Genomic DNA, 26,856 nt, shown 5'->3' with positions numbered 1-26,856 from the left:
ATCACTCCTTAAATGCTATCTCAAGTACCTGTTCTTGATCTTCTTACTCTCCACATTCTCTGGTTTTTCTCTTCTCCCCCCTTGGATTCAACTGCTGACTATAAGCTAATAATTCACAGATGCTTATTTCCAGCCAATCACTTGCCCTAGAGCTCCAGATATCCATATTCAATGTTTTGCTGGATACTGCTGCTTATATAGCAACAGATACTCTCTTCCTCCCCTGTCCTCCATCTCAGTGAGATGATCCCCCCCTTGCTGCTGTCAGTACTTATCTGAACCATCTGTAGAAAGGGTCTGCACAGATGTGGCTGAGGAGATGTAAAACTATGATAACCAGAGCTAAACTCTAATATGGATAAGAAAAGGGTGAGGAGACAATATGAAGCAAAGAAAAGTACCAGAGAAAAATGGTACTTTGTGTTTATCCAGAAATCTTGTAGACATTGTCTTTTAGGTATGACAAAAACTTTTTGCTTGATCAAACTTTATTCAGGCTCCTAATCCACTCCTCAGTCCATCTGTGCACATCCTTGTAAAACCCAGTTTTAGTAGGAACCCTGCTAAGAACCCAGTTTAACCAGAATCCCCAACCTTGCTACCTGATTATGCTTGAATCTGATCGGTTCCTCATCCTCCACAATCCCCCAGGTGATGTCTGTTTGCCCTGGCATGTCCTTAGCAAGAATTAAGTGGGTTTGGGCAGAATCCCTCCTTATCCTTATTTCCCCTTAGTAATTTTCCAACCATTGACCACCCCCCATCCTGCCCCACCTTTCTTCTTGGTTATAAATTCTCACCTGCCCATGCTATATTTGGAGTTGAGCCAAATATCTCTCCGTCATTGTAAAATCCCTTTGCAGTGGTCCGTATGCTTATCTCAATAGCACTCCCCTCCCACCCCTTAGATAAAGTCTTCTTTACTGTGCTTTAACAAGAGGCATCCAGTATTTTTTTCGTTAACAGTAAACTAAAGAGAGATCCTGTGTTCTAGAACAGGGATGGTTCTTCAGGAGATTTCATGGCCTACATGATATTTCTACTAAAACAAGCTTTGCTTTCAAGTTTACCATGTATCCTATTATCTACATAAACATACAGATAATATATATATATATATTCACATATTATACACAATATCTGTATATATTTTATAAAATTATAAAAAATACTGTTTTATGAAATATGATCTATTAAAATTTATGAACCATCATATAATATAAAATGGAAAACACATCAGTATATGTTAAAAAAACAACAACAACAACCCAGCTCCTTCAAGGCAGAAGTCGTCAGGCCATACTACCCGCAGCCCCTCATGGTTGCTATTGTGCGTCTTCCTCCTAGGTGCCCCTTATTCACAGAAGATCTGAGTACCTGGCATGCTGCAGCCAACTTCTCCTGCCTTCTCCTTCACTGCCCCTGCCCAGGTGATTTCAGCCTCATGCACACAGTGCCGAGCCTCTCACTTTCTTGTCCTATTCCTCTCCAATAGTCTTGTTGTCCACTCTGTCCCAGTCATTTTTTCCTTGGACCAGACCCAAGACCAAAGTGCTCCCTCTCTATCTCCTGAAAACTCTCAATATTAAGCACCTCACCTTATGACGACCACCTCCCATCTTTTTATTTAATTCCTCCTTAATTAATACCACCACTCCATCAATTCTTTTGCCTCACTGAGACTGATTATGAATTGGGATATTTTTCACTGGGTCTGCAGATAGTAACCTTGACCAAACCCCCATTACTGCTTGATTGGATAATTGCAATTGCTTCTTAATTGTCCACTTTCATCCTTGCCCCCAAGTCTAGTTCCTCAAGCCAAAACCATCCTTTAGATGACATAATTCTCCTGTTCAGAAGTCCCTGATGACCTCCCACCACAATGAAAATTAAATCCAAATCCTTTCCCATCACACTGAGAACTAAATCCAAAAATCCTTTCCTGGCGTACAAGGTTTCATGTAATCTGATCCCTGGTACCTTCCAAAGCCCTTTCCCTCGCTCAGCTCCAGCCACACTGGCTTCCTTGTTATTCCTCCCAAAGGCAGGCACACTCTATCCCAAGGCCTTTTCTCATATTAATCCCTCTGCCTAGAAGACCCTTCCTCCATACAATCTCATAGTTATTTCTCCATTTCATATAGGTCTTTCATAAAATGCTACCCACTCAAAGAGTTCTCTGACCATCCTATTGAAGATAACATCCTTGTCACTCCTTATTCCTGACATTGAATTATTTTTTATCAGAGTACTTATTATGACCTGACATGATGTGGTATGTTGGTTACTGTCTGTTTCTCCTGAGTAATCTAACTTCTAGTTAAAAACCCGTGTTAATTTTTTTAGTTCTGACCCTAGGCAATTACAAAGGTTCTACCTGGCAGGCTTCATGGGGGAAAACTGTCCTCCCTACACCAGATTTAGTGCACAGGTCATGCACAGCAGTGTCTAATGGGAGTTGGAGTCAAAACTCAAGATCTGTGGCTAGTCATGCTAATTCACATATTTACATTCATAGCCCAGGCACCTTTATTCCTAGATTTCTTTATCTGAGGCCTCAAGTAGAGGTCTGCTTCAAGTGCCTCTGCTGAGGGCTCCTTATATTGGGGAGGAGGGAGAGCCTTGAAGACACTTTCTTCATGATGACTCATTATGTCCACCCCGACACTTGCCCTCATCTTTCTTCCCTACGCCTGCCCCAGGGTCCATACACTGCTGGAATCTTTTGCTCTGGGCTCCCTCAACAATGAGAAGCACCCCCTCTATCTATGCTGATCCATCGGATCCTTGGTTGGCATGCTGTACACAGAGAGAAAGAAGTAATAATGTGGAACAACAGATTAATAAGAGTCATGAACAGTTAGTCTGAGAAGCTCTAGAGTTTCTTGAAAAGAGGATGGAGGGAATGGTAGATAAACAATGGTTGAAGAGATAAGACTGTAAATTTTCATATTGAGCAGGACATGAGTCTTTAGATCAAAAGGGCATTCTAAGTACCAAGCAAGATATATGAAAATAAATCCACACCTAGAAATATTGTGGTAAAGCTGCTAAACATTAAGCATAAAATATTTTTTCAAACTTACAAGCCCATTCTTTAAAAACTAGAGAAAGAATACCTATAAAACAATGACAATTAGACTGAAAGCTCTTTAGCAACCAAAGAAGTCAGTGGGGCCATAACTTCTAAATGAATAAAATATACATGTGCACACACACAAAATAAAGCAAATTGTATTTTCAATTCAATGGACTAATACAATTTCAAAAATTATAAAAATGAGAAAAATTTAGAAACTTTAGAAAGTATGTATGAAAGAACATTGAGTAAAACATATTCAGAGATTTGCATATATATTGTGATCATGACAATATATAACTATTTTTACTCTCTTGTCTGTTGTTTTATAGAAAGAGCCAGAAAAGTGATTTTTAAAGGGAGAAAGGTGACCAGGTGGTGGGTATTAAGGAGGGTGTGTGTGGTGATGAGCACTGGGTGTAATAAGCAATTAATGGATTGTTGAACACTACAACAAAAACTTATGATGTACCACATGCTGGCTAACTGAACATAATGAAAAATTTTAAAATTTAAAAATTTAAATAAATAAATAAATAAGTGGAGAAAAGAGTTGCATAGTTTTTAATAGAGACATCTGTAAGATGAAGAAATGAAAGAAAGTGAAAATGAAACCAAGAATGGGTAAATACTCTCAGGGGGGTTAAAATTATTTTCACAGCTTTGAGGCCCGGAACTTGGCCCAGTGGCCTGGCAATGTAAGACGGGTCACCTCCATGGAATTGATCAGCTCTAGCGATAAAATCTTGTTTATAGAATAAGGCCTACAAGTGTTTGTTTTTGTTTCCGTAAATCTCAACAGTCCCAGTGTGGAGGGTGGGGGGCAAAATCCAGAGTTACATATTCTGGAAATGGTATTAGGATCTCTCACAAAGGAAAAACAAACCACAGTCTGTCAAACTCCTGCTCCTTTCTGAAGGAGTCTATCTACTACCATTGCAGCCTCCCTATTCCCTATTCAAATGGAGCAGGACATGGGTCCTCAGATCAAAAGTGCATTCATTCTAAGTACCAAGCAAGATAAATGAAAATAAATCCACACCTAGAAAAAGTCTCTGTTCCCACTTTCATTCTTGTTTTCAAACAACCCTATACTTACCCTATTCAGTGACTATCTTCCTCTAAATTATCATGACTGACAGCCCATACTCTTTGAAACTTACTGAGCACACTACTAGAATGATTAATTACATTGGGGGTAAGATACTCCCTACTGGGTAGCATAATGTATTTCAAAAGACCCTGAAACAGTAGCTTACCATGAAGGAGTGACTCCAATATGAGAACTATTAGGCTTCATGACAATTCTTTGGGAATTTTGGAATTAAGTATGAATAATCTGTTCACCTCCAGGTGGTAATTTTAGTGACCACTATCAACAGTAGCAGGAAACAGAAGTAAACGTAACCATATACACATAATTCCCATGCAGTCATCCATTGGGAACCTGCAAGAATCTGAGATTGGGGGAACAGTGGACATTTCCATATGATGTGGGATGAAGGCTTAAGCTAATTTTGTGTAAATTTTAAAGTGAATAAAGATTTTCCACCATACTCCGGGTACATTCCTTGAACCTGAGGTTTTGTTCAAGAGAAATGGGAAGCACTATGACCCGGAGAAACCCCAGCCAGTAAGAGAGCCACCATCAAAAGTCAAAATGGGAAGAAATTTCCTTCTGACCTGTGAACTAGTGATTTTCCAAATACCACTCTGGCCCCAGCGTAAAGAGTTACAGAGGTGCTGGGCTAGCAGCAAACAGAACTTGAGATTTAAAGGTGCCTTGCAAGTTGCACTTAGAAATTCCTTTATCTTTGTAAATACAAAGCACAAATTGTAACCTAATTCTGCAAAGCCCTCCTGCCCTTTTCAGTCTTAAACTTTCATCTAGTTTTCACTGCAAGGGCAGGGGCAGCAACTCTAATGTCTAATTTCCCTGACTAGGGGAGGACATATGGGAGAGAGGAAAAACAGAATTATTTTGCTGCACTGTTTTCCCTCCGCCATCAAATAAATTATTCAACCCTACATTTTTGCTGTGGATTAACCTGGCCAATTGCATCTCCTTTTTTCCCTTGAATGCCTGCCTGTGGCCAGGTCAGTGCTCACCGGCCCAGTATACAGAGATGCATCCTGAGAAGAAAGATAAAATTGCAGTTGACTTTTTTTTCTTTCTTTAAAAAATAATGGTATCTGGGTTTTTTTGTTTTGTTTTTTTTTGTTGTTGTTGTTGTTTTGTTTAGTTTTTCTTGTTGCTGTTTTTAATAGCATGTGAAATATTGGCAATGTGATATTCTGATCTGGTGTCACCATTTCCTATCTCAGCATTGAAATTTATACCACCAAATATATAATCACTGATTCTTTTACGGCCATAAATCTTAAGCAGTTACCATTTGGGGAGGTTACTTTTAGGGTTTCAATATTGGTAATTCTCTTTTCTGAGGCTAAGAAGTATCCAAGCAGTATACTTTGAAACTTCAAAAGCAAGGCAAGGGCAAAAGTGACATCTGGACTCAGTTTTGATAGGGCTTCTCAGCTTTATTCTCACTTTCAGTGTGCAAAGTCAGAAAGTTTGGGGGGAAATGGCATCAAACTTTTCTAAAAATTTGCTTCTAGGCCCTTTTTCTTCATTTTTTCCCAGGTCATAAGAGCTAGGCTGGTCACTGCAATGAGTAATTTGGGGCCCAAGCATTAGGGACAGATGATGTGTTGACTGCAGGGAAGGTGATGGACGTGCTCCTGAAGAGCTTGTGAACTTGGCTGAGGGATAAGTGACATCATCCACTAAAGCTGTTTGGGTCTCCACGGAACAAATCCTACCAATTATGAATAGTTCATGGGAAAGAGTTGGAAGAAGCAGTATAATGTCAAGGTTAAGTGAGCAGATGCTGAATCTATACGTGTGGAGCGAATCCAAGCCTTGCCACTCCTTACCTATGTTGATCTTAGACAAATTACTTAACCTCTCTGGGCTTTAGCTTCCACATCTATATGCAAGTTACTGTGATTTTTAAATAAGTTATCATTTATAAAACTCTTAGAACAGTACCTGGCACAAAGTAACTGCTACATCTAAGTATTTGTCAAGTAAATAGAATAAGAAGTGGATGGGAAGGGCTTTCTGCTGGATAATGTTCTCCAGAGCCTTGTCTTGTGCCCTTCCTCACAGTTAGCAGGCCCTGGGAAGTAGAAGGTTCTGTTCTGACCTATAGTACTGGAGTGGTCAGTTAGCACATATATAGACCTCCCACCCATGGACTCAACAGTTTCCAAGGGGCTAAGCAGAACACAGAAATCCCAGCAAGCATCATTCTGAGGGAGCATCTCTCCCTAAAGTCTTGGCTCCTTGCCACACACAGGAGGCAGGAGGACATCGGCCAAGGGCCTGGTGCAGAGCCGTCAGGAGGATGTGAACTCATGGGCAGACCAGTTAGTTAAGGGCAGCTGCCTGCTGCTGTGGCCAAGCTCAGGCTCAGCTCACCACCCTCCCCTCACCCCCGCCACTGTGCCCCACATCAAGACTGGGATGGCTTCTCTCTCAGTAAAGAGGGTGGGGAAGATGTGCCGCAGGAAGGGGCAGCGGGAGAGGAGAAACTGAAGTCGCCCAGTCACAGGATGTGTGGCAGGAACCTCAGCCAACCCCAGGTTATAGATGAAGAAACTGAAACTCAGAGAGGAGCAGCAAACAGGGAAGATCTGAGTCTTGTGAGGCCGACTCTTCTAAAACTTCTTCTTTGAGGGAGGGAGGGGGGGAGTGCTCTTGAAGAGACAGAATATAGATTTCATGCACAAAATGCCTATGGCCACTACACTGCCAGCCAACAGAAGGAGAACATGATGGAGGGAAAAGTCGCAGTGGAAAGAGACAGTGGTCTTAACTATTGTGGTTAAAATACCATACTTATGAAGATTATACCAAAGAATAAGATATGTGACCACACTGCTAGGGCCCCTAACAGAAGCTTGGAGGGGACTTTGCGAAAGGCTTGTGTAAGTGAGAAACCCTGAAGATCAGCTTCATTTACTTCATGGTGACTCAGTTGCTGTTAACTAGCTGAAGGTCACTGAAGTAGGGGGTAGCAGAGCTGGGCTTCTGGGTCCTCCCAGTAAGCAGGGGCCACTGTGATCTATGGGCATCAACTGGTAGAGCAGGCTGTGGAGGAGGAGAGGGAAGGCAGGGAACATGGAAACCAATATTCCCTAATAGAAGGCTTTTAGAAGCCCATTGACTGTTTTCTAAAACCCTGAGAATGCCAGGAATGGGAATAGAGAAGACCAGAAGGAAATATCTATGGAGCAAAAGAGTTAAGCCTTGGGGGTGTCGGAGCAGGGGTCTTTCCCTAATTCCCTGGGTGCTGCTGGATAGGCCAGTCTACCCTACTTTGTGCATCCAGTACCATGGGAGGAAGAGGACAGAGGGTGGGGCACCATCCCAGGCTAGACCTCCTATAACATGATGCCTCTTTCTTCTCCAGGAAAGTTTTTTTTCTTTTTCTTTTTTTTTTTCCCATGTGGTTTTATGCAACACTGGATAGAAAGAAGTAAAACCCACCTAGTCTCAGGCCCAGTCTTGCAGTGGCCAGTTCATCAGAAGACATAGTAGGATTCTAGGACTTTAAAAAGCCAAAAGGTTCTTACCATAGAGCAGGAGGGCCATCACAAGGAGAGTGTTACTCAGTCCCATAGTGCTAGAATTAAAAAAAAGAAAAGATAGAACTTGATTAGAAAATGACTAAAAACCAAAACATGACAAGTGGAGCCTGGGGTTTGCTTGGGCCCATGCGTGTAGCAGATAAGCCCTACATCCCAGGCTCCCTGAGGTTCGATGGGTCATGTGATTAGGTTCTGGCCAATGGAATTGTGGGCAGAAAAGAAAGATGTTATTTCCAGACCTGCCACTAAAGCGTCTCTCTCTTTCCTCCTTTTCCTGCCTTCTTGATGCAGAGAATTCAGAGAGTCCAAGGTCCTAGAAGATGGCAAAGCCTCACTATTAAAGGAAGCTGGATCAGTGAACAAATTGATAAAGCAGCTCTTTCTACCCTAAAGCGATCCATACTGGACTGTGACATGAGCAAAACATAAACTTCAATTGTGTCAAGCTAATGAAACTTGGGGGATTGTTTATTGGAATAGCTAGCATTACTTACCTTGACCAAGACAATGGCTATGATGGGACAAAGGAAGTGTATTTATGTTTAGAAATTGACTTGCCTTTGGTTTCCCTGTGATTCTCAAACTTTACTGTGCATAAAAATGATCTGGAAGATCATGTTAAAGCCATTATCTGGGTCTTGTCCACGGAGATTCTGATTTAGTAGGCTCCGTGAAAGCCACATCAAGAAACTCACAGGTGATACTGTGCTGCTGGCCTAAGGACCCCACTTTGAGAACATGATAAGCCAAGGAAAACAGCACGCATTGCTTTATAACGTCTAACCTCTCTTTCTTCCTCTCCCTCCCTCCTTTCCTCTTCACTCACCCACTTATTCCAACTTAGACCAAAAAGGCTGCAGAGCGGCTTACAGTATAGCCCAGAATAGTGGAGAATGACCAAAACTAGAAATAGCTAAAAAGCCAACCAAGTGCAAGTATATAAAATGGAGCCTGGTACAAGTCCAGTGCTAAATGTTTACCATTTAGAAATCTGCCTACCCTGTATGGTTCAGGTCACAAGTTTGGCCTATATCCTTTTAACAGCTGATGTGAAAATGAAAACCTAATCAGTAAATTTACAGATCTATCCATTAGGATAAAACAAACCAATGTTCAGGAGAAGATGCAAAACTCTTTGTGATCCAATAGCAGAAATTTCATCCTTGGGGGTGGTGTGGCTAGAAGCCATTCCTGGTCCCTTTGGGTTATGCTAGATACCCTTCCTCTCTGCTCTCATAGCACTCAGCATGGGGCTTTGGGCTAAAATTGTCTGCTAAGTTTCTTCCCTTCTAGACTATAACCTATCTTTTTAGTTTAAAAATTTTGATTAGATCATACTTGCACATAGTATTAAATTTTAAAAGTACAGGGGATAAATAGTGGAAACCAAGTTTTTCTCCTAATCTTGTCCACTAGCTATCAAGTTTTCTCCCACAGACATGACTGGAGAGACCACTGTTACCTGTTAACAGCTTCATGCCTCTACTTGCAGTTATTTTAGGCAAAACAAAATAAAAACATCGACCCATATTCTTTTTTTCATTTTATTTTTAAACACAAACAATAGCACTTTATACACAATTTTGCACACTGGCCACTACTTTAGAGATTCTGTATTAACTACATCTTCATTCTAACAGTTACATATTCTGTTATATTCTATTGAGTGACAATAATTTATTTTACCAGCCTCTATCAAGGGACATTTAGGTTTTTGCAGTATTCTGCTGCAATGAAAAACCTTGATCATATGCCAAAACACGTATGTGGGAGTAAGCTATCTTCCTTGAAGTAGAAATGGTTTGACCAAAGGGTCAAAGGGTAAATGTAATTTTAATCTTCAAAGACACTGAAAAATTGTTCTCCCCTAAAATTAAATATTTATGCTCCCCCACAACAAAAAAGCATAACTATTTTCACAGAGCATGTTTTCTATCCTGTGATCTTTACCAAAAGGGAGAGTTAAAATGACATCTCATTGTCATTTTTAAAAATTATTTTGCATTGTGGTAAAATGCACATAATATAAAATTTATCATTTACTCATTTTTTATGTGTACAGTGGTGTTAAGCACAATGTTGTGCAACCATCACCACTATCCATCTCTAGAACTCTTCATCTTGCAAAACTGAAACTCCTTACTTTACTAAGCACTGACTCCCTGTTCTCTCCTCCACCCAGGCCCTGGAAACCACCATTCCATCATCTGTCTCCATGAATTTAACTACTCTAGCTACCTAACTGGAATCGTACAGTGTTTGTCTTTTTGTGATTGGCTAATTTCACTTAGCATAATTTATTTGAGGTTCATCCTTGTTGTAGCATATGTCAAAATTTTTTTCATTTTTAAAGCTGAATAATATCTGCACTGCATGTATACCCCACTTTGTATATCCATTTATCTGTTGATGGATATTTGAGTTGCTTCCACCTTTTGGCTATTGTGAATAACGCTGTTGTGAACATGGATGTACAAATATCTCTTTGAGGCCTTGCTTTCATTTCTTTTGGGCGTATAGTCAGAAGTGGAATTACTGGATCATATGGCAATTCTATTTTTAATTTTTGAGGAACTGACATTCTGTTTTCCACAGCAGCTGCATAATGTTATATTCCCATTAACAGTGCAGAATTGCCCTGTTGCAATTTCTCCACATTTTTGTCAACACCTGTTATTTTTGTTTCCTTATGGTATCCATCCTAATGGATGTGAGGTGGTGCTTACTGTAATTTTAAAATTAATTTCCTTTATTATGACTTTGAACATCTTTTCAAATGTATTAGAGATAATCTTTCTTTCTTTCTTTCTTTCTTTCTTTCTTTCTTTCTTTCTTTCTTTTTTAGAGAGAGGGAGATAGAGATGGGGGGAGTGGCAGAGGGAGAGGGTGAAAGAGAATCCCAGGTGGGCTCCAAGCCCAGGGTGGAGCTGGATGCAGGCTTGATCTCACAACCCTGAGATCATGACCCAAGATTAAATCAAAAGCTGGACGCCCAACTGACTGAGCCACCCATGCCCCAAGAGATAATGTTTCTTGTTCCATGTACTGTGCATATATTTCTTCTACCTACTTTTAATTAGAGACTTTGGGTTTTTTATAAATTTCTCTTAACTTGCAGGAGCTCTTTAATATTTTTAAAAAATAGTGTTCATTAGTAACTAGTTAGAAAGGTAGTGCTTTGTGACTATGAGTTACACATATATTCAGTTACTAAAGGATACAGTGGGTATTCAGTATATGAAACTCACACTTGCTCCTGATTACTCTCTTTTCTCTCTCCCAACAATTTCAGTAGGTTACAGAGCTTGGGCTTTAACTCTTGGGCCAAAGCTGACACCACTCAATGGTAGAGCCTGGAAAGAGATTTCTCTGTTTGATTCCTATGGACTTCCTCATACTAAATCACCACCAGCATCCTGTTTGTCATAGAATCTGAGGACTAGGAATCCTTTAAATCTGAACTCCCATCTAATATAGGAATCTCCCATTGTTTACAAACCAAAAATCAGCATGCCTGACCCAACCAAAGATTTGTCTTTCCTCAGGGCAATGTATTGAGCAGGGACACAAAATCAAATTATATTTCACTCTAAATTTAACAAATACCTTTGATTCAAATTATTACATGGTTCAGTATGGCCCACGGTATTTTGGACAAATTATGTCTATAATTCATGCACTGGGGAGAAGCGCTGTGTATGACAAGGAAATCAATACCATTTTAACTTCTCTATTTGGAAATTCTCTCTTCCCCTGAGCAAGAAATGGCCTCTCCTTAACTTCCTCTCATTAATACTGGTGTCATTCTCTGGAGCTATGCAGAGAAACCTTAATACACTTCTGACAAAGTCCTTTAAGAATTTGGGGACAGAGATCACATCCCTCCTCAAAATCCTGGCCCAGCAGAGAGTCTTTCTAATAAACTTTACCAACATTAATTTGAAGATTGGATCCTGTCCTGTCCTGGATAGCACTTTGGATACTTCATTTGTCAGAGACCCTAATAAAATACAGTGCTAAAATGCTTGAGATTGACATGTTCCTCTACACGCCATGTGAAGAACTTCTCTCAACTCTAGCCATGGAATATGTGTGAGGATGGGGGCTTAGGTTAGGGAACCAGTTTCTTCAATGTTGTTGTTTCTGAAGAAGAGCAGAAATGTCACTGTTTCCTCAGGAATGAACTCTCAACCACAACCACGAGTCATTGCTTTCTCCAGAGGGCCTGAGAAGTAGAAATACTGGCTTTTGAAGGGAGGGAGCAAAAAGGGGAATGGGAGAGGAAAGAACCTAAGAATTTACGGGGGGGATTCTCTGAGAAGAGATTTCTGTCAGCTGTGTTCAGAATAAGGTCTGTAGGTCGGTGAACTAGACAATAATTTAAAGCAAGTAGCCTCCATGTAGCTGAATGTTCACTACAGAAACCAAAGAGCTCCTACTGTACAGCACTTTTCCTTACTATATATATGCCTGACCCATCATGGACCGTGAGTGAGAGGCAGCTGAATGACTAGTTACAGTCTTATTCCTCATAGCAAAGTGGGATTACTTACCCCCTCCCCACATTGCAGATGAATAAATGGAGCCTCAGAGAGGTTAGGGAACTTGCCCTAGCCACCCAGTAGTAAGTGATAGAGTTGAGGTTTAAACCTACACAGCTTCATTGTGTTCTTTTTAACACTGGTATAGTTGAGCAGTTCCAGCCAGTTTCAGTGGGGCTGTGGGAGCAAGGGGAGAGGATTCTGATTCTACCTACTCTTAGTGTACTGGGGGAGCAGCACATTCCAAAGGCCAGATGTGAGGGTAGCTCCTGGGATCAGAGTGCACATTCATGGGAGACAGGCTGTGATGGGGGAAGGAGGACCCAAAGTGTCCCTCCCTGTCAGGAGAGTTTCTATCCTAAGCTTCCATTCATTCCACAAATATTACTTGAGCATCCTTTACGTGTCAGGCAGAGAATGCATCTCTCCACTCCAGCCCTGGACAGGTTATCAGTTTTCTAGCATGGACCTAGCTCCAGGCACACTTCAGTGTGTTTCAGCAAGTCTCACCTAGAAGAACTCTAGGGAAGTACGTGTATTTGGGAGGAAAGAGAAGGGGATAAACAAAGGATCTTTTGTATCTCAGATCTGAAGGAACATCTGGGATCTAGTTCAGGCAGAAGACGGGATGTGGGGTGGTGGTGGCCAGCTAGATGGTGGGACAGGAGTGCAGATATGCTGACATTGGAAGGGAAAGAAGAATTCAAGGTAGAAGTTGGGGATCAATGGAGAAAAATGTTCTCTGTTTCACAACTTGACCAGAATATTAGTGGTGATCAGGGTATCAGGAAAGGTGCTAAGCTTGCTGGTGTCTAAGGAAAATTGTTCATTGAGACTGTCTCTCATGAAAACATTTACTGAATATACTCAGTGACAGGCTTGTTCTAGAGCTTGTGGGGGAAATAAAGGTGTATGGGCCTTGCTCCCTGACTCAGTACTAAAAAGAAAGATAGGGTATACTCATATAACTACAATTTAAGCTCTAGGATCAGTGTGCCAAGTGGCAATGCATACCTTGTCCTGGCACACACAAGAGTCCTTGCTTTAAGCAAAGCAGGAGATGATGCTACAGCCTCTGAGGAGGGAGGATTAGGTCAGCCTCAGCCTAGTGCTCAGGACCTTCTGTCAGTTCATCTTGTCATTGGACAAGCCAAGCTTGTGGACTGGCATTGTGAGTGAGGTCCAGGAGGACCACAAGCTGCCTGGGGCCTTGGCTTGCCTCTATTTTGACATGCTGTATGAATTACTTCTCAGATCACCAGAACCTGAAGCTATACTGTTAGAGCAGCTATTACTACCTTTGAGGTACTGGGAGGAATAGGGTAGGTTTATTTCCTTTTATATAAAGTTTCTGAACTGCAAAATAGTAAGGTTGCTGGGATTGAAATGTGTCTGACTTTTTTTTTTAAGATTTTATTTATTTGAGAGAGAGACAGTGAGAGAGAGCATTAGCAAGAAGAAGGTCAGAGGGAGAAGCAGACTCCCCTTGGAGATGGGAGTCCAATGCAGGACTTGATTCCGGAACTCCAGGATCATGACCTGAGCCGAAAGCAGTTGTCCAACCAACTGAGCCACCCAGGCGTCCCTGTGTCTGACTTTTAACAAGGCTTCTGACAGGGTGTTTTATGATATGCTTGAGAGGTATGTGGAGAAATGTGGGATTGAGATTAGTACCGTTAATGGCAAAGAACTGTGCTCTAATATTGTTCACTCATTCAACAAATATTTATTGAGCCAGACATTGTGCTAAGTGCTTGGAATATAATGATGAAAAATACCAGGAATAGCTCCTCATCCCATGGCTGCTTATAGTTTAGTTGGGGAACAAGATAATCACACAATTAGGTGTAAAATTGTAATGATGACAAGTGCTGCAAAGGAGAGGTTTGTGGTACTTTGCCTAGTATAGGACGAGTCTAAACTGAGATTTGAAGAATGATGTGACAAATTAAAGATGGACATGTATTCTTTGCTACTCCTCCCATGAAGAGGTGAAGTCTAAACTCCTCTCCCTAAATCTGGGCTGGCCTTAGGGACTTGTTTAACCAATAAAATGCAGCAGAAAGGATGTTTGGGACTTGGCAGGGTGATCATAAGAAGGCTGACAGCTTCTATCTTTCTTGGAATACTCTTTCTCGGGCTTTGAAACATCATGAAAGATGGCCCACTACCCTGAGACCACCATGTCAAAGAGGCCATGTGTAGGTGTTTGAGTCAACAGTCCCAGCTGAGGCCTGCCTTCCAGCCATTTCTACCAAGCCACCAGACACTGGAATAAAATCTTCGATCCCCTAGATCCAAGGTCAGTGAACTACAGCCTACAGACCAAATCTGGACACCACCTATTTTTACAGATAAAGTTTTGTTGGAATGCAACTATACCCATTTATTTAATTATTGTCTGTGGCTGTTTTTCCATTATACTTGTAGAAATGAGTAGCAGTGTTAGGAATGATACAGCCTGTTATAGAAAAAAATGCTGACCCTTGTTCTAGGTTAGTACTCTCCAATAGAAATATAACAGAATCACATATGTATTTTGAGAATTTTGAGTAGTCACATTAAAAAATTAGAAAGAAATAGGTAAAAATCAATTTTAATGATATATTTTATTTAATTCAGTATATCTAAAATGTTATAATCTCAGCATATAATTAATATAAAATTATTCATGGATATTTTACCTTTTTTCTGTATAAAATCTTATAGGTATTTTACACTTATAGCACTTAGATAAGCTACATTTCAAGTGATGAGTAGCCACATGTGGCTAGTGACTACTGAATTGGACAGTGGAGCTCTAGAGCAGCCCACTCACTAGATTAAAACCAACCACCAACTGACTTCAGTTGATGCCATGAGGAATAGAAAAATCACTCAAAAGCTTGCCCAAATTTCTGGACCACAACATTGTGAGGCAGAGTAAATATTAGTTGTTTTAAGCTGCTAAGTTTGGGGACAGTTTGTTAGGCATTAATAGGTAAACAGAAAAGATTGAATAAGTGTTGTATTGGTGAAGTAGAGCGGCTTGGAAGGATTCTAGGCAAAAGGAACAGCAGGTACAAAGGCACTGAGGCAAGAGGGAGAATGAGGGAAGGTTGGTGTGGCTTAAATGACTAGACAAGTGGGGAGAGAAGCCTGCAGAGGTCAGCAGGCAAGAGACCATGCTTATCTTAGGGGTCAGCAAAGGATTTTGGTGTTTATTCTGAGTACAACATGAATCACTGAAGAAATTAGAGGAGTGACATAATGAGTTTTGCATTTTGAAAAGATGACTTGGCTACTGTGTAGCAAATGGATGGTAGGGAAGTCAGAACAGATGCCAGAAGACCAATCAGTTGGCTACTGATTGTACTGATGTAAATGAAAGAAGATGGCTGCTTGGTTTAGAGTAGTAGTAGCAGATGTAGAAGTGGATAGGTTCAAGCAATATTTAGGATTATAATCAACTGGAAGTGAAGATGAGGGTGAGAGATTGATTGATTCATTGATTGATTCATTCATTCATTCAACAACTGAGTGCCAAGAATCACTCTTGTTTAATAGACTAACATGGTGGATGCTGCAGGGCTTTTGTACTTTTTCACTTGCACAAATAAGTGAAATTCTGTAAGTAGAGTAGGATAGCTTAATGGAGTCTGGAATGTCAGATGAGTTTGTATTTGATGTGATAAAAAATTGAGAGTTTGAGATTAATGGTTTGGGAGCAGGAAAATTTATGTAATGGAAGTTTAAAAAAATAAGCCTATCAGTGACGTGAGGAAGGAGATGAGGGCTGGTATTATGGTGGTCAAGAAAGCCAGGATTAAAGTCTCATAGACCTAAGATGAAGAGGCTGAACCAGCATAGGGACAGTGGGTATGACAAGAAAGAGGATGAGCATGAATACCACCTTGATGAAAACATGAACACTTCTTGGTGTCTTACAGACACGGGAGATGATGATTGGCTATGAATGTGCATCACCCATCTTGAACTTAACTGAGCTCCCCTTGCAGCCATGTCTCTCTCTCTAGCTCAGGCTGGATCATATGTCAGACTTGTTTTCCAATCTCTTCTTGGAGCAAATCTTTCTGGGCCCCATTTGTGGAGAGTTTTTCATACTTAACACTGACTTACTTTGATTAGCTGTCCCTCTCCTCACCCATTTGGGAGCATGGTGTTTCCACACAGATATGAGGGGAGCAGCATCAAAGATGCATATGTGCAAAGAAGAAATGTCTATATAGACTCATAAGGAGGAAAGGCTGCTTTTATTCATTCCCTGATATATTAAGTAACTAAGTATTAAAATCAGAAGTCCATTCCCTCACTTACCCAAAAGAAGTAGCGTAACATGGCGAAAGCATTTAGCTTTTCCAGTCTCCTTATAGCAAGTTTATGTACAAGACAGATGTCCAGTTCTCAGTCATATCTAGAATCAGATCTTTCTAAGTCAAGGTGCATCGCTTTTCCAAATTATCAATGGTTTTGGAAACCATCTTTTATTTTTTTTATTTATTTATTTTTTTTTTTGTCAAAAAAATGCCTATGGGTGACCATCATGCAAAGTTTACAGGCAACTCTGTGTGCCTCTGGTCAACGGTTCCACCTACCACAAATAAGACCCACAGAACTCCCTAAAAGGCATTTATGCCAACGCTGGAATAAAAAAGTAAGAGGGCCCCTTCCTGTTCTCTCAGAACCAGAATCATGGTCAAAGAGAGAAAACCAATGTTTCAAGAGCACAAATTGAGGGACGTCCCCTCTCCGTATTCTGTATACCAACCCTAGCCTGGTGCTTGGAATTCCCAAATTACTCATTCCTTGGGTAAAGGCATTTTTGAAAGCCCCTATTAAAATACAAATGCTAGCTAGGAGGGAGCAATATTTTTTGTTTTTAGCCATTAAGAGTTAAGTGCAAGTTAATTTATCTAAATGGGAAAAGGAACTCAGAAAGGAACCATACTCTTAAATAAAAGAAGGAGAATAGTGAATGGGAACCTCCCTATTCTGATGGGGAGATGGAAAGTGCTGAAAACACATTTTTCTTCCACACATATTCAAAATGGCGTCTGTTTCCCAAACCTCACCCTGACTATACTCCGATCTACTGTTCAGAAACACGTCTGTATATGAGGTTAGAGATGAGGATAAAGGTCAACTAAAGGATTGTGTGCCCAGCCTATGTTCTGCCCCCTAAATATCCTTATTTGCCTGACCAAGAAAGGTGAATTGTCAACACTTGCTTGGACTCTGGATAACTACTCGGGAACTTTCCCACCACCCTCTTTACTTGTTTCAGACATGTTTTTTTCTTGCTCTATTTCTTCACAGCTTTAGTCTCCTGGTCAGAGACCCCTAGACTTACCTCTTACCTCTCTCCAATTTTTGAAACTTGGTATTTGAATCTCGATTTTCTCCCAAAGAATCTGACTTGGCTTAAGTTTTCACCTTTTATGTTCTTTCCTCTCCCACCTTAGCCTCAACTCCAAAACATCTGATCCTCATCTCCACCAAGAAGAGATATCTGGTATCCAGGAATATTAGAGTAATGAAAATATTAAGCTCAAAGACATAGTTAAACAGTTAGTGCAATCGCAAGGAGCCATTTCCTTGCCTTCAAAGCTTGGTTGCTATACAATAATTTTAGTGTGACTATCTAATTAGTACTGTTTGCCCACTAGGCTAAAATGCTCAAAAATATAAGAACCATGTCTTTTATGCTCCCTGTTAAATACCCACTACCTGTTACATCATTAAGCACTCAATAAATATATTTAGGACACACCAATTAACAGATATTTATAAAAGCTTATACACAAGATAGCTCATGTAAATAGCATTATAGCTATAGCAACAGCAAATAGATGAAATAATAGAGAACTATGAACTTGTGCACATAGTTAGACTCATTTAAGTCCAGAGCCTTAGTCCCAAGAGTTTGCATGTCAGAGGAATAGACCATCTCCTTAGTTATTACCATTTGAGAGGAGTGGGAAGTTCCCTTGGCCAAAAATTATTTTCACCTGTCTCTCCTTAAATAACTATTAGTGGAGGCACTATTTTAAGCCTATTTGCAAATGCAAATATGTTCATGGTATACAGAACACGAGCCCACTGCCTGGGCTCTTTTTGACCTAAGACTTTCTTTTCAAATGAGCTGTTGGTCTCTAGTGCCAAGAGGAGCCAATATTGTGATGGAGCATTTAGAGGGAAAGAAGAAATGTAGAAAAGAGAGGAGAAAAAAAGAGAGAGAGAGTGAGAAACAGGAAGAGAAAGGCCAAATAAGAAAACAGAGACCACTGCAGAGGCTGTGGGTTTTGCTCCAGATCTCTGGACTTCTCACTAGCACAAGGGTCTCAGGCAGGGCCAGGATCCTTGGATAGCTTCTCCTGCAGTAGAGCTACCTGGAGCCCCCAGCATCCTGATGCCAGGGGTGGTTGCTGGTCGTTTGGTAAGTGGCCCCTTCTGTTTCCTGCCTGTCCTGACTCTTAGCTCACCAAAGCAGACAAAGTTCTCTGGCTGGAAGAGAAACATTTTTGTAATGTCCTACCTCCAATGTAGCCAGTCTCAACACCAAGCCTGATGCTCACAAGTTTTATGCATGTGCTCCACAAACCTACTTACCCACTCCCTTGCCAGTCGTCAGCCCCACCTCTGAGCATTCTGCCCCAGACACAGCTTTATCTAACACCACGTTTCCCAAGCATACGAGCTTCATAAGAACATACCTGTCACAAATGCCCATCTACTGCAGCTCCCAGAGACCAGATGCATAAGCCCAGTGGCATTCCCGAGGAACACGGAAGCAAGGTATTTGGAACAAACGAAAAGGAGCCTTTGTGAGCTCCCCCAAACCTCCTAACACTCCTTGTAGAGAAAGAAATAATGTCAGGGCTGAGGCTAGAACTCAAATGCAGAAAGGGGAACTGACAAGAAAGAAATAGCACCACAGACAGGGGCTGGTTCCAGATAACTTCTGATGGCAGGTGGGCATTTCCACCGATGAAAATGACTACAGATGCACTAGCGGGGAGTGAGTGAATGTAAAGCCCTGAGGAAACTCCCCAAAGACAGCCCAGCCACAAACATGACAAACACTGACAGAGATCCAGGAGTGCAAATTTTGAGGCCTAAAGGTAAAGGTTCAACTCAGTTTAACAACAGTTTTACTGGACTGCCGTGTACCCCAGACTTTCTGGCTTGGCAGAGCTGCAGGAGACAGTCTGCAGTGAGAAAACCCAGAGACTGAGTATTTCTCTTCTCACTCCCCACCCCCAAACCATTCATTTGAGTGTACCTCCGTGGATCTCGTTAGAAGCCAATTAACATCCACAGCCCATTTTTAAATTATCCTGATCTAATCCTAATTGTCATAATCTACAATGTTTCTATTGCCTTGGCTCCTATTTCTGGAAGTGGGTGGTACTCTCGAGCCTGGAAACAAGTCCCAAGCAGAAGACTGAAAGCTGTGTGAATGCCAAGTCGGATTTTTCCAAACCTAGTGCTTCCTCAGGGTCAGGGTTCACACATATAATAATCTTGTCTCAAATGTCTGGTTTCTTTTTCTGACCCAGTCGGGCCTTGAGAAGGCCTCTGCTCAATGTTTGGAGGCATTTATATGCCTCTGAGCGTGCAGCATTTGCACTCAGGAGGGGAGCAGCTCCCTCTGAGCATGTCTCCTCCACTCTCTCGGAGGCTAGTACTGGAGAAATTAAAAGTAACAAAGGGAAATCTATGTGTTGTCTGAGTTGAGAAGGAGCACCCAAGCAAGGATGTGTAATGCAGGGGAAGTAGCATAGCATGGGTTTGGAACTGGTGGCTAAGGTCAAATCATGGCTTGACCCCTGAGCTCTGAACCCATTACTGAACATCTCCTCATCTCAGTCTTTTCATGCAAGAAAGGTGACCAGCATCCTTGCTGCATTGTTCTGCAAGACAGGTGGGATCTTGCATGCAAATCACTGGGCACAGAGCAAGTTATGCAGCTACCTAGTCTTTATTCATACTTTTCTGTCTTCCTTTCAGACTTCCCGGTTCTCACTTTGACCTTTTTTACCACAAAAATTATCCTTAACCACGGGAAAGGTGATGGTCATTCTTCCCCAAACTGACCTGCCAACTCCTTCACCTTCCTTCCAGGGCCTCCCAAAGCCGAAGGGCTCCTGCGTGAGTCCTGGCCCCTGACTCATAGGGTCTTCACTTCCTCTCAGCCATTCTGTGTGCATACCTTGGAAACTTCATCCTTTATTCGGATAGGCCCCACCTGGGGTTTTCCTCTGGATTTTACAATCATATATATATTTTTTTTATTTGAAAGGGTCCATTTAGTTTCCTTATTGTAACACGTGAAATTACCCATGTATCAGGGCACAAAAGTATTAATTTACATTCCACTCAGTTTTCAAGTTTCCTTCTTTTCCTTGTACTCAGCAGTCATATAAAATAGACTAAATTGGAAAGTCTTGCTGTCAAAATATTTGGAATTAGTACTTCCCAAACTTTAACTAGTCTAGCTACTAGTACCACTTCATATCATTGTCAAATCTGTATTATTTTTTATATACTTATTTTTCTCTTGACTTAATTTGAATCAGTTTATTATAGAAGGAATCTTTATAGCAACATGAAAATTTTTAAAAACCAGTATCATTTACCATAAATAAAGGGTGAGTAAAAATAACACCTCACACAGGGCTTTGGAATTACAGAAAACTGCGTTCAAATCTGGCTCCACCAGCTGAAACGTGTGTGTTCTTGGGGAAGTCACTTAACTTCTCTGAACGCTAGTTTCATCACAGAAGTAATACTAAATATCTCATGAGCTTGTTGTGAGGATCAAATAAGAAGACATATATATGGTGCCTCACACAGATCCTGACATACAGCAGGTTCTTTTAAAAAAGCTGTTTTATCGTTTTCTTTCCCATTTCTTCTCTTATCTCCTCATTCACCTCCTGCTTAGAGCAGTGTCCAAATGCACTACAACATTGAATTCATGGCAAATAAGGGGTGAGGCTGGCAGCAGAAATAGAAGACATCGTGGTGTCATGGAGTTCTCTGACTTTAAGACTTCATTAGCTTTTCAGGGTCATCCCAGTCTCTCACTGTGAAGCAAAGACCCCTTCAATGTTCTCTCTAGTAGATGGATGTCTAGTCTTTGCTTTCTCACTTATGTTAGAAAACTTGCTACCTAATAAGACAGTTAAAAGAGAAAGGTCTCCTTTATAATAATCTCCTACCTCTCCCTCCCCAGCCATATAGGTACTATACAGCTGTCCGTGTCCTGTTTTCTAAAACTATTGGTGTATGTATTTTAACCTCTTTACTTTGAACCCTCCACATAGTTGGAAGCTTTTTATCATAAATTTCCTTAATAGCCTCTTTTCTTGGCTAAAAAGTATCAGTGTCCTCAACTGTTCCTCATATGATGTGGTCTCTAGAACCCTAATCAACTTGGTGGTTCTCCCACTGGCACCTAACTCCCTGAATTTATCAACATACCTCTTTGCAGAGAGGGCTCATGGAATGGAATGGACAGTGATAAGATGACTTTCACTAATGAGTCAGAGATCACATAAGCCTATAAACAGTTGTATTAGACAGATCACACCTCCTGGCCCCATCTTATTTATGTGTCAGTGTTCAGCCAATCAAAATTACTGTGAATCCCATACATGTCTTTCACTGTATTAGTCATCACTCTAAGCCTTGTGTCACTCAAAAATTTGATAAGGAGGACTTACCCAAGGGTCATCAGAGCCAAGGATAGACAGGGTTCAGCACTGATGGCGTTCAACAGTATGAAATGCTGAGATGACGTTAAGCAAAATGAAGAAGATCAGTTCCTTGTGTTTATTAAGGAGGAAGTTACTAGAAACCTCAGAAAGCTGCTTTCTGTATGGGCTGCTTCCTCCATGCCTTACTCCCAAATGTCCTCGTGTCTGAGGAGGTCACGGCTACAAGAAAAAGCAGCAGGAGGGGAGTGGCCATGGATGGTAGCTGAGACAGGGAAATAGATACCTTCCTGATATTTTTGCTCAACTGTGTCCAAGAGATATTCCTCTGGCACCACATAGTTAGGACCTACTCGGGGGTGGGGAAGGGCAGAACTAGAAACTTGAGGACATTTGGAAAGATCAGACACTTAGCCAAATTTTCCAATTCCAGCCATATATTTGTTTGCTATACATAAATGGCTTCCTGTGGTCACTGGTCAAGAGGCAATCTAAAAATGTTCTAGGTTGTGGTGGTTCCAATGTAAGACAAAATCGGTTCCACAAATAATGGTAGCAGCATTAGTTTTTGAAATGTCAGTGTTTGTTTTCCAAGGTTTCTTTTTTCCACGATTTTACTTATTTATTTGACAGAGAAAGAGAGGGAGCACAAGCGGAGGGAGGAACAGAGGGAGAGGGAGAAGCAGGCTTCCTGCTGAGCAGAGAGCCCAAACTGGGACTCAACCCCAAGACCCTGGGATCATGACCTGAGCAAAAGGCAGATGCTTAACCAACTGAGTTATCCAGGCACCTCTGTTTTCTGAAATTTCTTGACACATAGATTTTTTGCAGGGGATAAAGCATAACAGACCTAAAGTCAAGACACATTTAGACTCTGGTGAAAGCCCATGGAAGAAATATAGGTGTCCTAGAAGAGAAAGAGAGTGTTTTTGAGATACAAGAGAAAGGAAGGGCAGATGTGTTTGGGTCCTGTGAGCAGTGGGATCCAAGCACCCCCTTCTCAGTGCTCCCAAGGGGATAAAAGCTTTGGGAGTATGGTTCTTGCCTACAGAGACAGTACACTTGGACCCTAGGCATCAGTTGATAACCTCATTCCCCATTATAACGTGGGGGCAGAGCTGCCAGAATTCATAGACTACCATGTTTCAGATGGTAAGGTTGCCTAAGGCAACGAAGACAGACTTGGGATTTGAAGCACTTCCTCCATTTCCAGACATTAAGTAAGCTTCCTGAATTCTGGCTGGGTGCAGGAAGGGAAGGGCACCCCTGTATGATCAAGATGGAGTCCCTTATCCAACTGGCAAGATGGGTCTCACAGGTGAGATTCAGTTGAATGAAAGGAAATATGGAAAGTGATTATTTCTTACATACTTGGATTCATGGACAGAAATTCAGACTGTACACATAGTTCCAAAACTCCTTTTAGTTTACAAGTCATGTAGCTCAGGATGGTACTGTTCTTGTTCCCAGCCCTGCTGCACAAACTCACAAAGCAGAATAGCCAGCCACCACTCCCAGGACCTGACTCTTCCCTTTTATTGGAACTCTTCTGGATTCACAGACAGGGTTCCCTCGTACTGATTGAAAGAGAGTGTAAAACACTTGCTATAATTTTTTTCTTTTACTGCTGTTGTAAAATGCATTCCTAAAACCCTTCCTCCTAAAAGCATAAACCCAGTAACTGCTTAGAGAATGCAAAGACAAGCCACAAAGTGGAAAAAAATATTTGCAAAACATATACCTTGTAAAGGACTGATATCCAAAATGTATACAGAACTCTTAAAACTCAATAAAAAGAACAAGTTAGTCTAAAAATGGGCAAAAGGTTGGATTATACACCTTACCAAAGAAGATACACAGATGGATGGTAGATAAGCATATTAAAAAATGCTCAGTATCATATGTCATTAGGGAATCATTAATTAAAACAATAATGATCTACTACTACACACCTATTAGAATGGCTAAAATTTAAAAAAAAACACCTGACAATATCAAATGCTGACAGGGATGTGGAACAATGGGAACTTGCATTCATTGCTGATGGGAATGCAAAATGATATAGGCACTTTGGAACTCATCGTGGCAGTTTCTTACACCACTTAACCTAAGCCTACCATGTTACCCATCAGTCAGACTCATAGGTATTCACCCACATGAGTTGAAAATTTATGTCCACACATATGGACATATATTCATGAATTCATATATTCATGAATTAAATATTCATATTTATAACAGATTTATTCATAGTTGCCCCAAACTGGAAGTGACTAAGATGTCCTTCAGTAAGTGAATAGATAGACAAACTGTGGTATATCCAGAAATGAGGTATTCTTTGGTGATGAATAAAGATGAGCTATCAAGCCATGAAAAGACATGGACAAACTTTAAATGCATATTGTTTAATGAAAGAAGCCAACCCCAAAGGCCTCTGTACTTTCAACTAGATGACATTCTGGAAAAGGCAAAACCACTGAGACAGTAAAAAGATCAGTGGCTGCCAGGGATCATGAGGAGGGATGAATAGTGGAGAACAGGGAAATTTTTAGGGCAGTAAAACTTTCTGCACGATACTGTAATAGTGGATACTTGCTTTAAATTTGTCAAAGCCCATAAACCTGTAGAACCCAAAGAGGGAACTTAATATAAGTGTGAGTTTTAATGAACAATATTGGTTCATTAATTGTAGCAGATATACTACACTAATGCAAGATGGTACTAATAGGGGAAACTGTGTGCAGGGGAGAGAGTAAATGGGAATTCTCTGTACTGTTTGCTCAATTTTTCTGTAAATCTAAAACTGTTCTAAAAATAAAGTCTCTTAATTACACACACACACACACACACACACACACTAACCACATGCCCTGATTTCTGGTAAAGCAACTAAGTTAATGACATGATATTTTAGAGGGCTTCTCCACTAGTGGGTAAGAAAATTAGCATCAATTTCACAGTCCACTGTTCACTTCTCCATGTTGCACACTTGGAATCAAATACCACACATAAAATATTGCTGCAAAACATCTCTAGTTTTGTATTTCTGCCCTCTATTTTGCCATTTTCTGCATCTTTCTCATGCAGAATCATAAGTTTTTATGTCAGTTCCTTAGGTACATTAAAAAGTCCCATTGTTTTCTAAGGGCCAAATTAATAAAAAAGAGCTTTCAGTTCCATGTTTCTGGAGGAACATTCTTAGAAACGTAGTAAGTTTCTTTTTTCTTTGAGGGGGAGATACAGTGTTGGCGTACATTTAAGAGCAATTTTATACAGTTAGGCACTGGAGGTTGAACCTTATTTTTCTCAGCCAAAGTTTTTCAGCCTCCATACTTATATCCTAGAAGAAGGTTACCAAGGTAGGGAGAGACCCTCACTCTTACAACGTCTAGCTCAGGCTCCTCTCTAGTCCTGGGCTGGCGTCCCTAGCTGCCCTGGGGTGTCTTGCTTTTTTCACTTTCTCATGATGCAAATTCACTCCCATCATTCATGCATGCTAAGAAAGAAGGAACATGTATTTTTCTAATTTATATTTGATCAACTTCTTAGCACAGAAACTAGGACTCAGTGACACACTTTTGCCTAGGTGTCCTCTAAGGAGAAATCAGAAAGGCAAAGGACGCCAAGTGGTTTATAAGATTCTATCAAGTGAATGCAACAGATCCTTGTCTGTACTTTCTCTCAAAACCAAATGTTGGCATAATAAAGCATATCCGAACTTATTGCAATAAGATACATTTATTTGGACTGAAGATTATATTAGCATTTAGTAAAAGGTAGGATAAGGAAAAATTGTCAAAAGGCCAGTATCAGGATGTGCACATTTAGAAAAAGTACTGTTGTACCTGGGATGGGTGTGGTCTTTGGACGAACTGTTCCGTTAGCAGTATGGGCAAGTGGGGAGATGAAGGTCATGGCATCACGTGGAGCTCAGGCTGAGGACAGCAAGCCCAGCCGGTAAGGAGCCAGCCATCCCAAACCCAGGCTCTGGGAAGGGTTGGGGGTCTGGCAGAGACATGGCAGAGTGGGGTGGAGGTGTGCTATGGCACCCCCAGAATTGGGAGTTTCTGGGAAGTGTCCAGGGGGACTAGTAACTATAGACTCTCGTGACAAACAAATACATATGTTGTATGCTTCACATTTGTTTCTACCCATCTTTGTATCTTAATAATATTTCCCATTTTCCAATAATACTTCAAAATCCACTGACATAATTGCACTGCTTGGAATTTCAACTTTTATTTGTCCTCATCCATTCAATAAACGCTTCGCCAGCTTTAATAGAGTGTAAACCTTGGGCTGGTCCTAGGATACAAGATGAGCAAAAGCAGGTCTCTGCCAGGGCCTGCAGGTGAGTGCAGGAGACCTAGACCAATCCAATAATGTCAAGGGACTACCACCGCGTGATTTTCAACATAACTTCAGTTTCGTAGGGCGTACTAGTGATTAAATAACTCCTTAAGAGCACGTGGTAGATTCTAACTAGATTGTATAGGTCACAATTAAGAAAAAGTCAAGCAGAGAAAGTCAATTATCATATGGTTTCACTTACTTGTGTAACATAAGGAATAACATGGAGTAAGAGAGGAAAGAAAAAGTGAATTGGGGCAAATCAGAGGGGAAGATGAACCATGAGAGACTGTGGGCTCTGAGAACCAAACTGGGTTTTAGAGGGGAGGGGGTGGGGGATGGGTGAGCCTGGTGGTGGGGATTGTGGAGGGCACGTATTGCATGGAGCACTGGGTGTGGTACATAAACAACGAATCTTGGAACACTGCATCAAATACTAATGATGTATTTTAGAGTGACTAACACAACACAATAAAAAAAGTAGTAAATAATGAGTTTTAAATACAAA

At 41.0% G+C, this 26,856-nt stretch overlaps 1 protein-coding gene across 6 annotated transcripts in view; it reads right to left on the bottom strand.

The window, feature by feature from the left end:
• Positions 1-26,856, bottom strand: part of CD86 (CD86 molecule) — a 66,366-nt gene that overhangs the window by 23,690 nt on the left and 15,820 nt on the right. For 2 of the 6 annotated variants that reach the window (XM_059162814.1, XM_059162816.1), the window contains exon 2: positions 7,724-7,773. In XM_059162814.1, coding sequence (XP_059018797.1) covers positions 7,724-7,773 — 50 coding nt within the window. Of the gene's footprint in view, positions 1-7,637; positions 7,774-18,992; positions 19,156-22,007; positions 22,034-26,856 lie in introns of those variants that run through there. The other 4 variants (XM_059162815.1, XM_059162818.1, XM_059162813.1 and 1 more) reach the window with 4 other exon arrangements.

Source organism: Mustela lutreola, chromosome 2, assembly GCF_030435805.1.
Source record: "Mustela lutreola isolate mMusLut2 chromosome 2, mMusLut2.pri, whole genome shotgun sequence".
Taxonomy (NCBI): Eukaryota; Metazoa; Chordata; class Mammalia; order Carnivora; family Mustelidae; genus Mustela; species Mustela lutreola.
The sequence above is the reverse complement of the archived record's forward strand: the minus strand, read 5'-3'. Positions and strand labels throughout refer to the sequence as shown.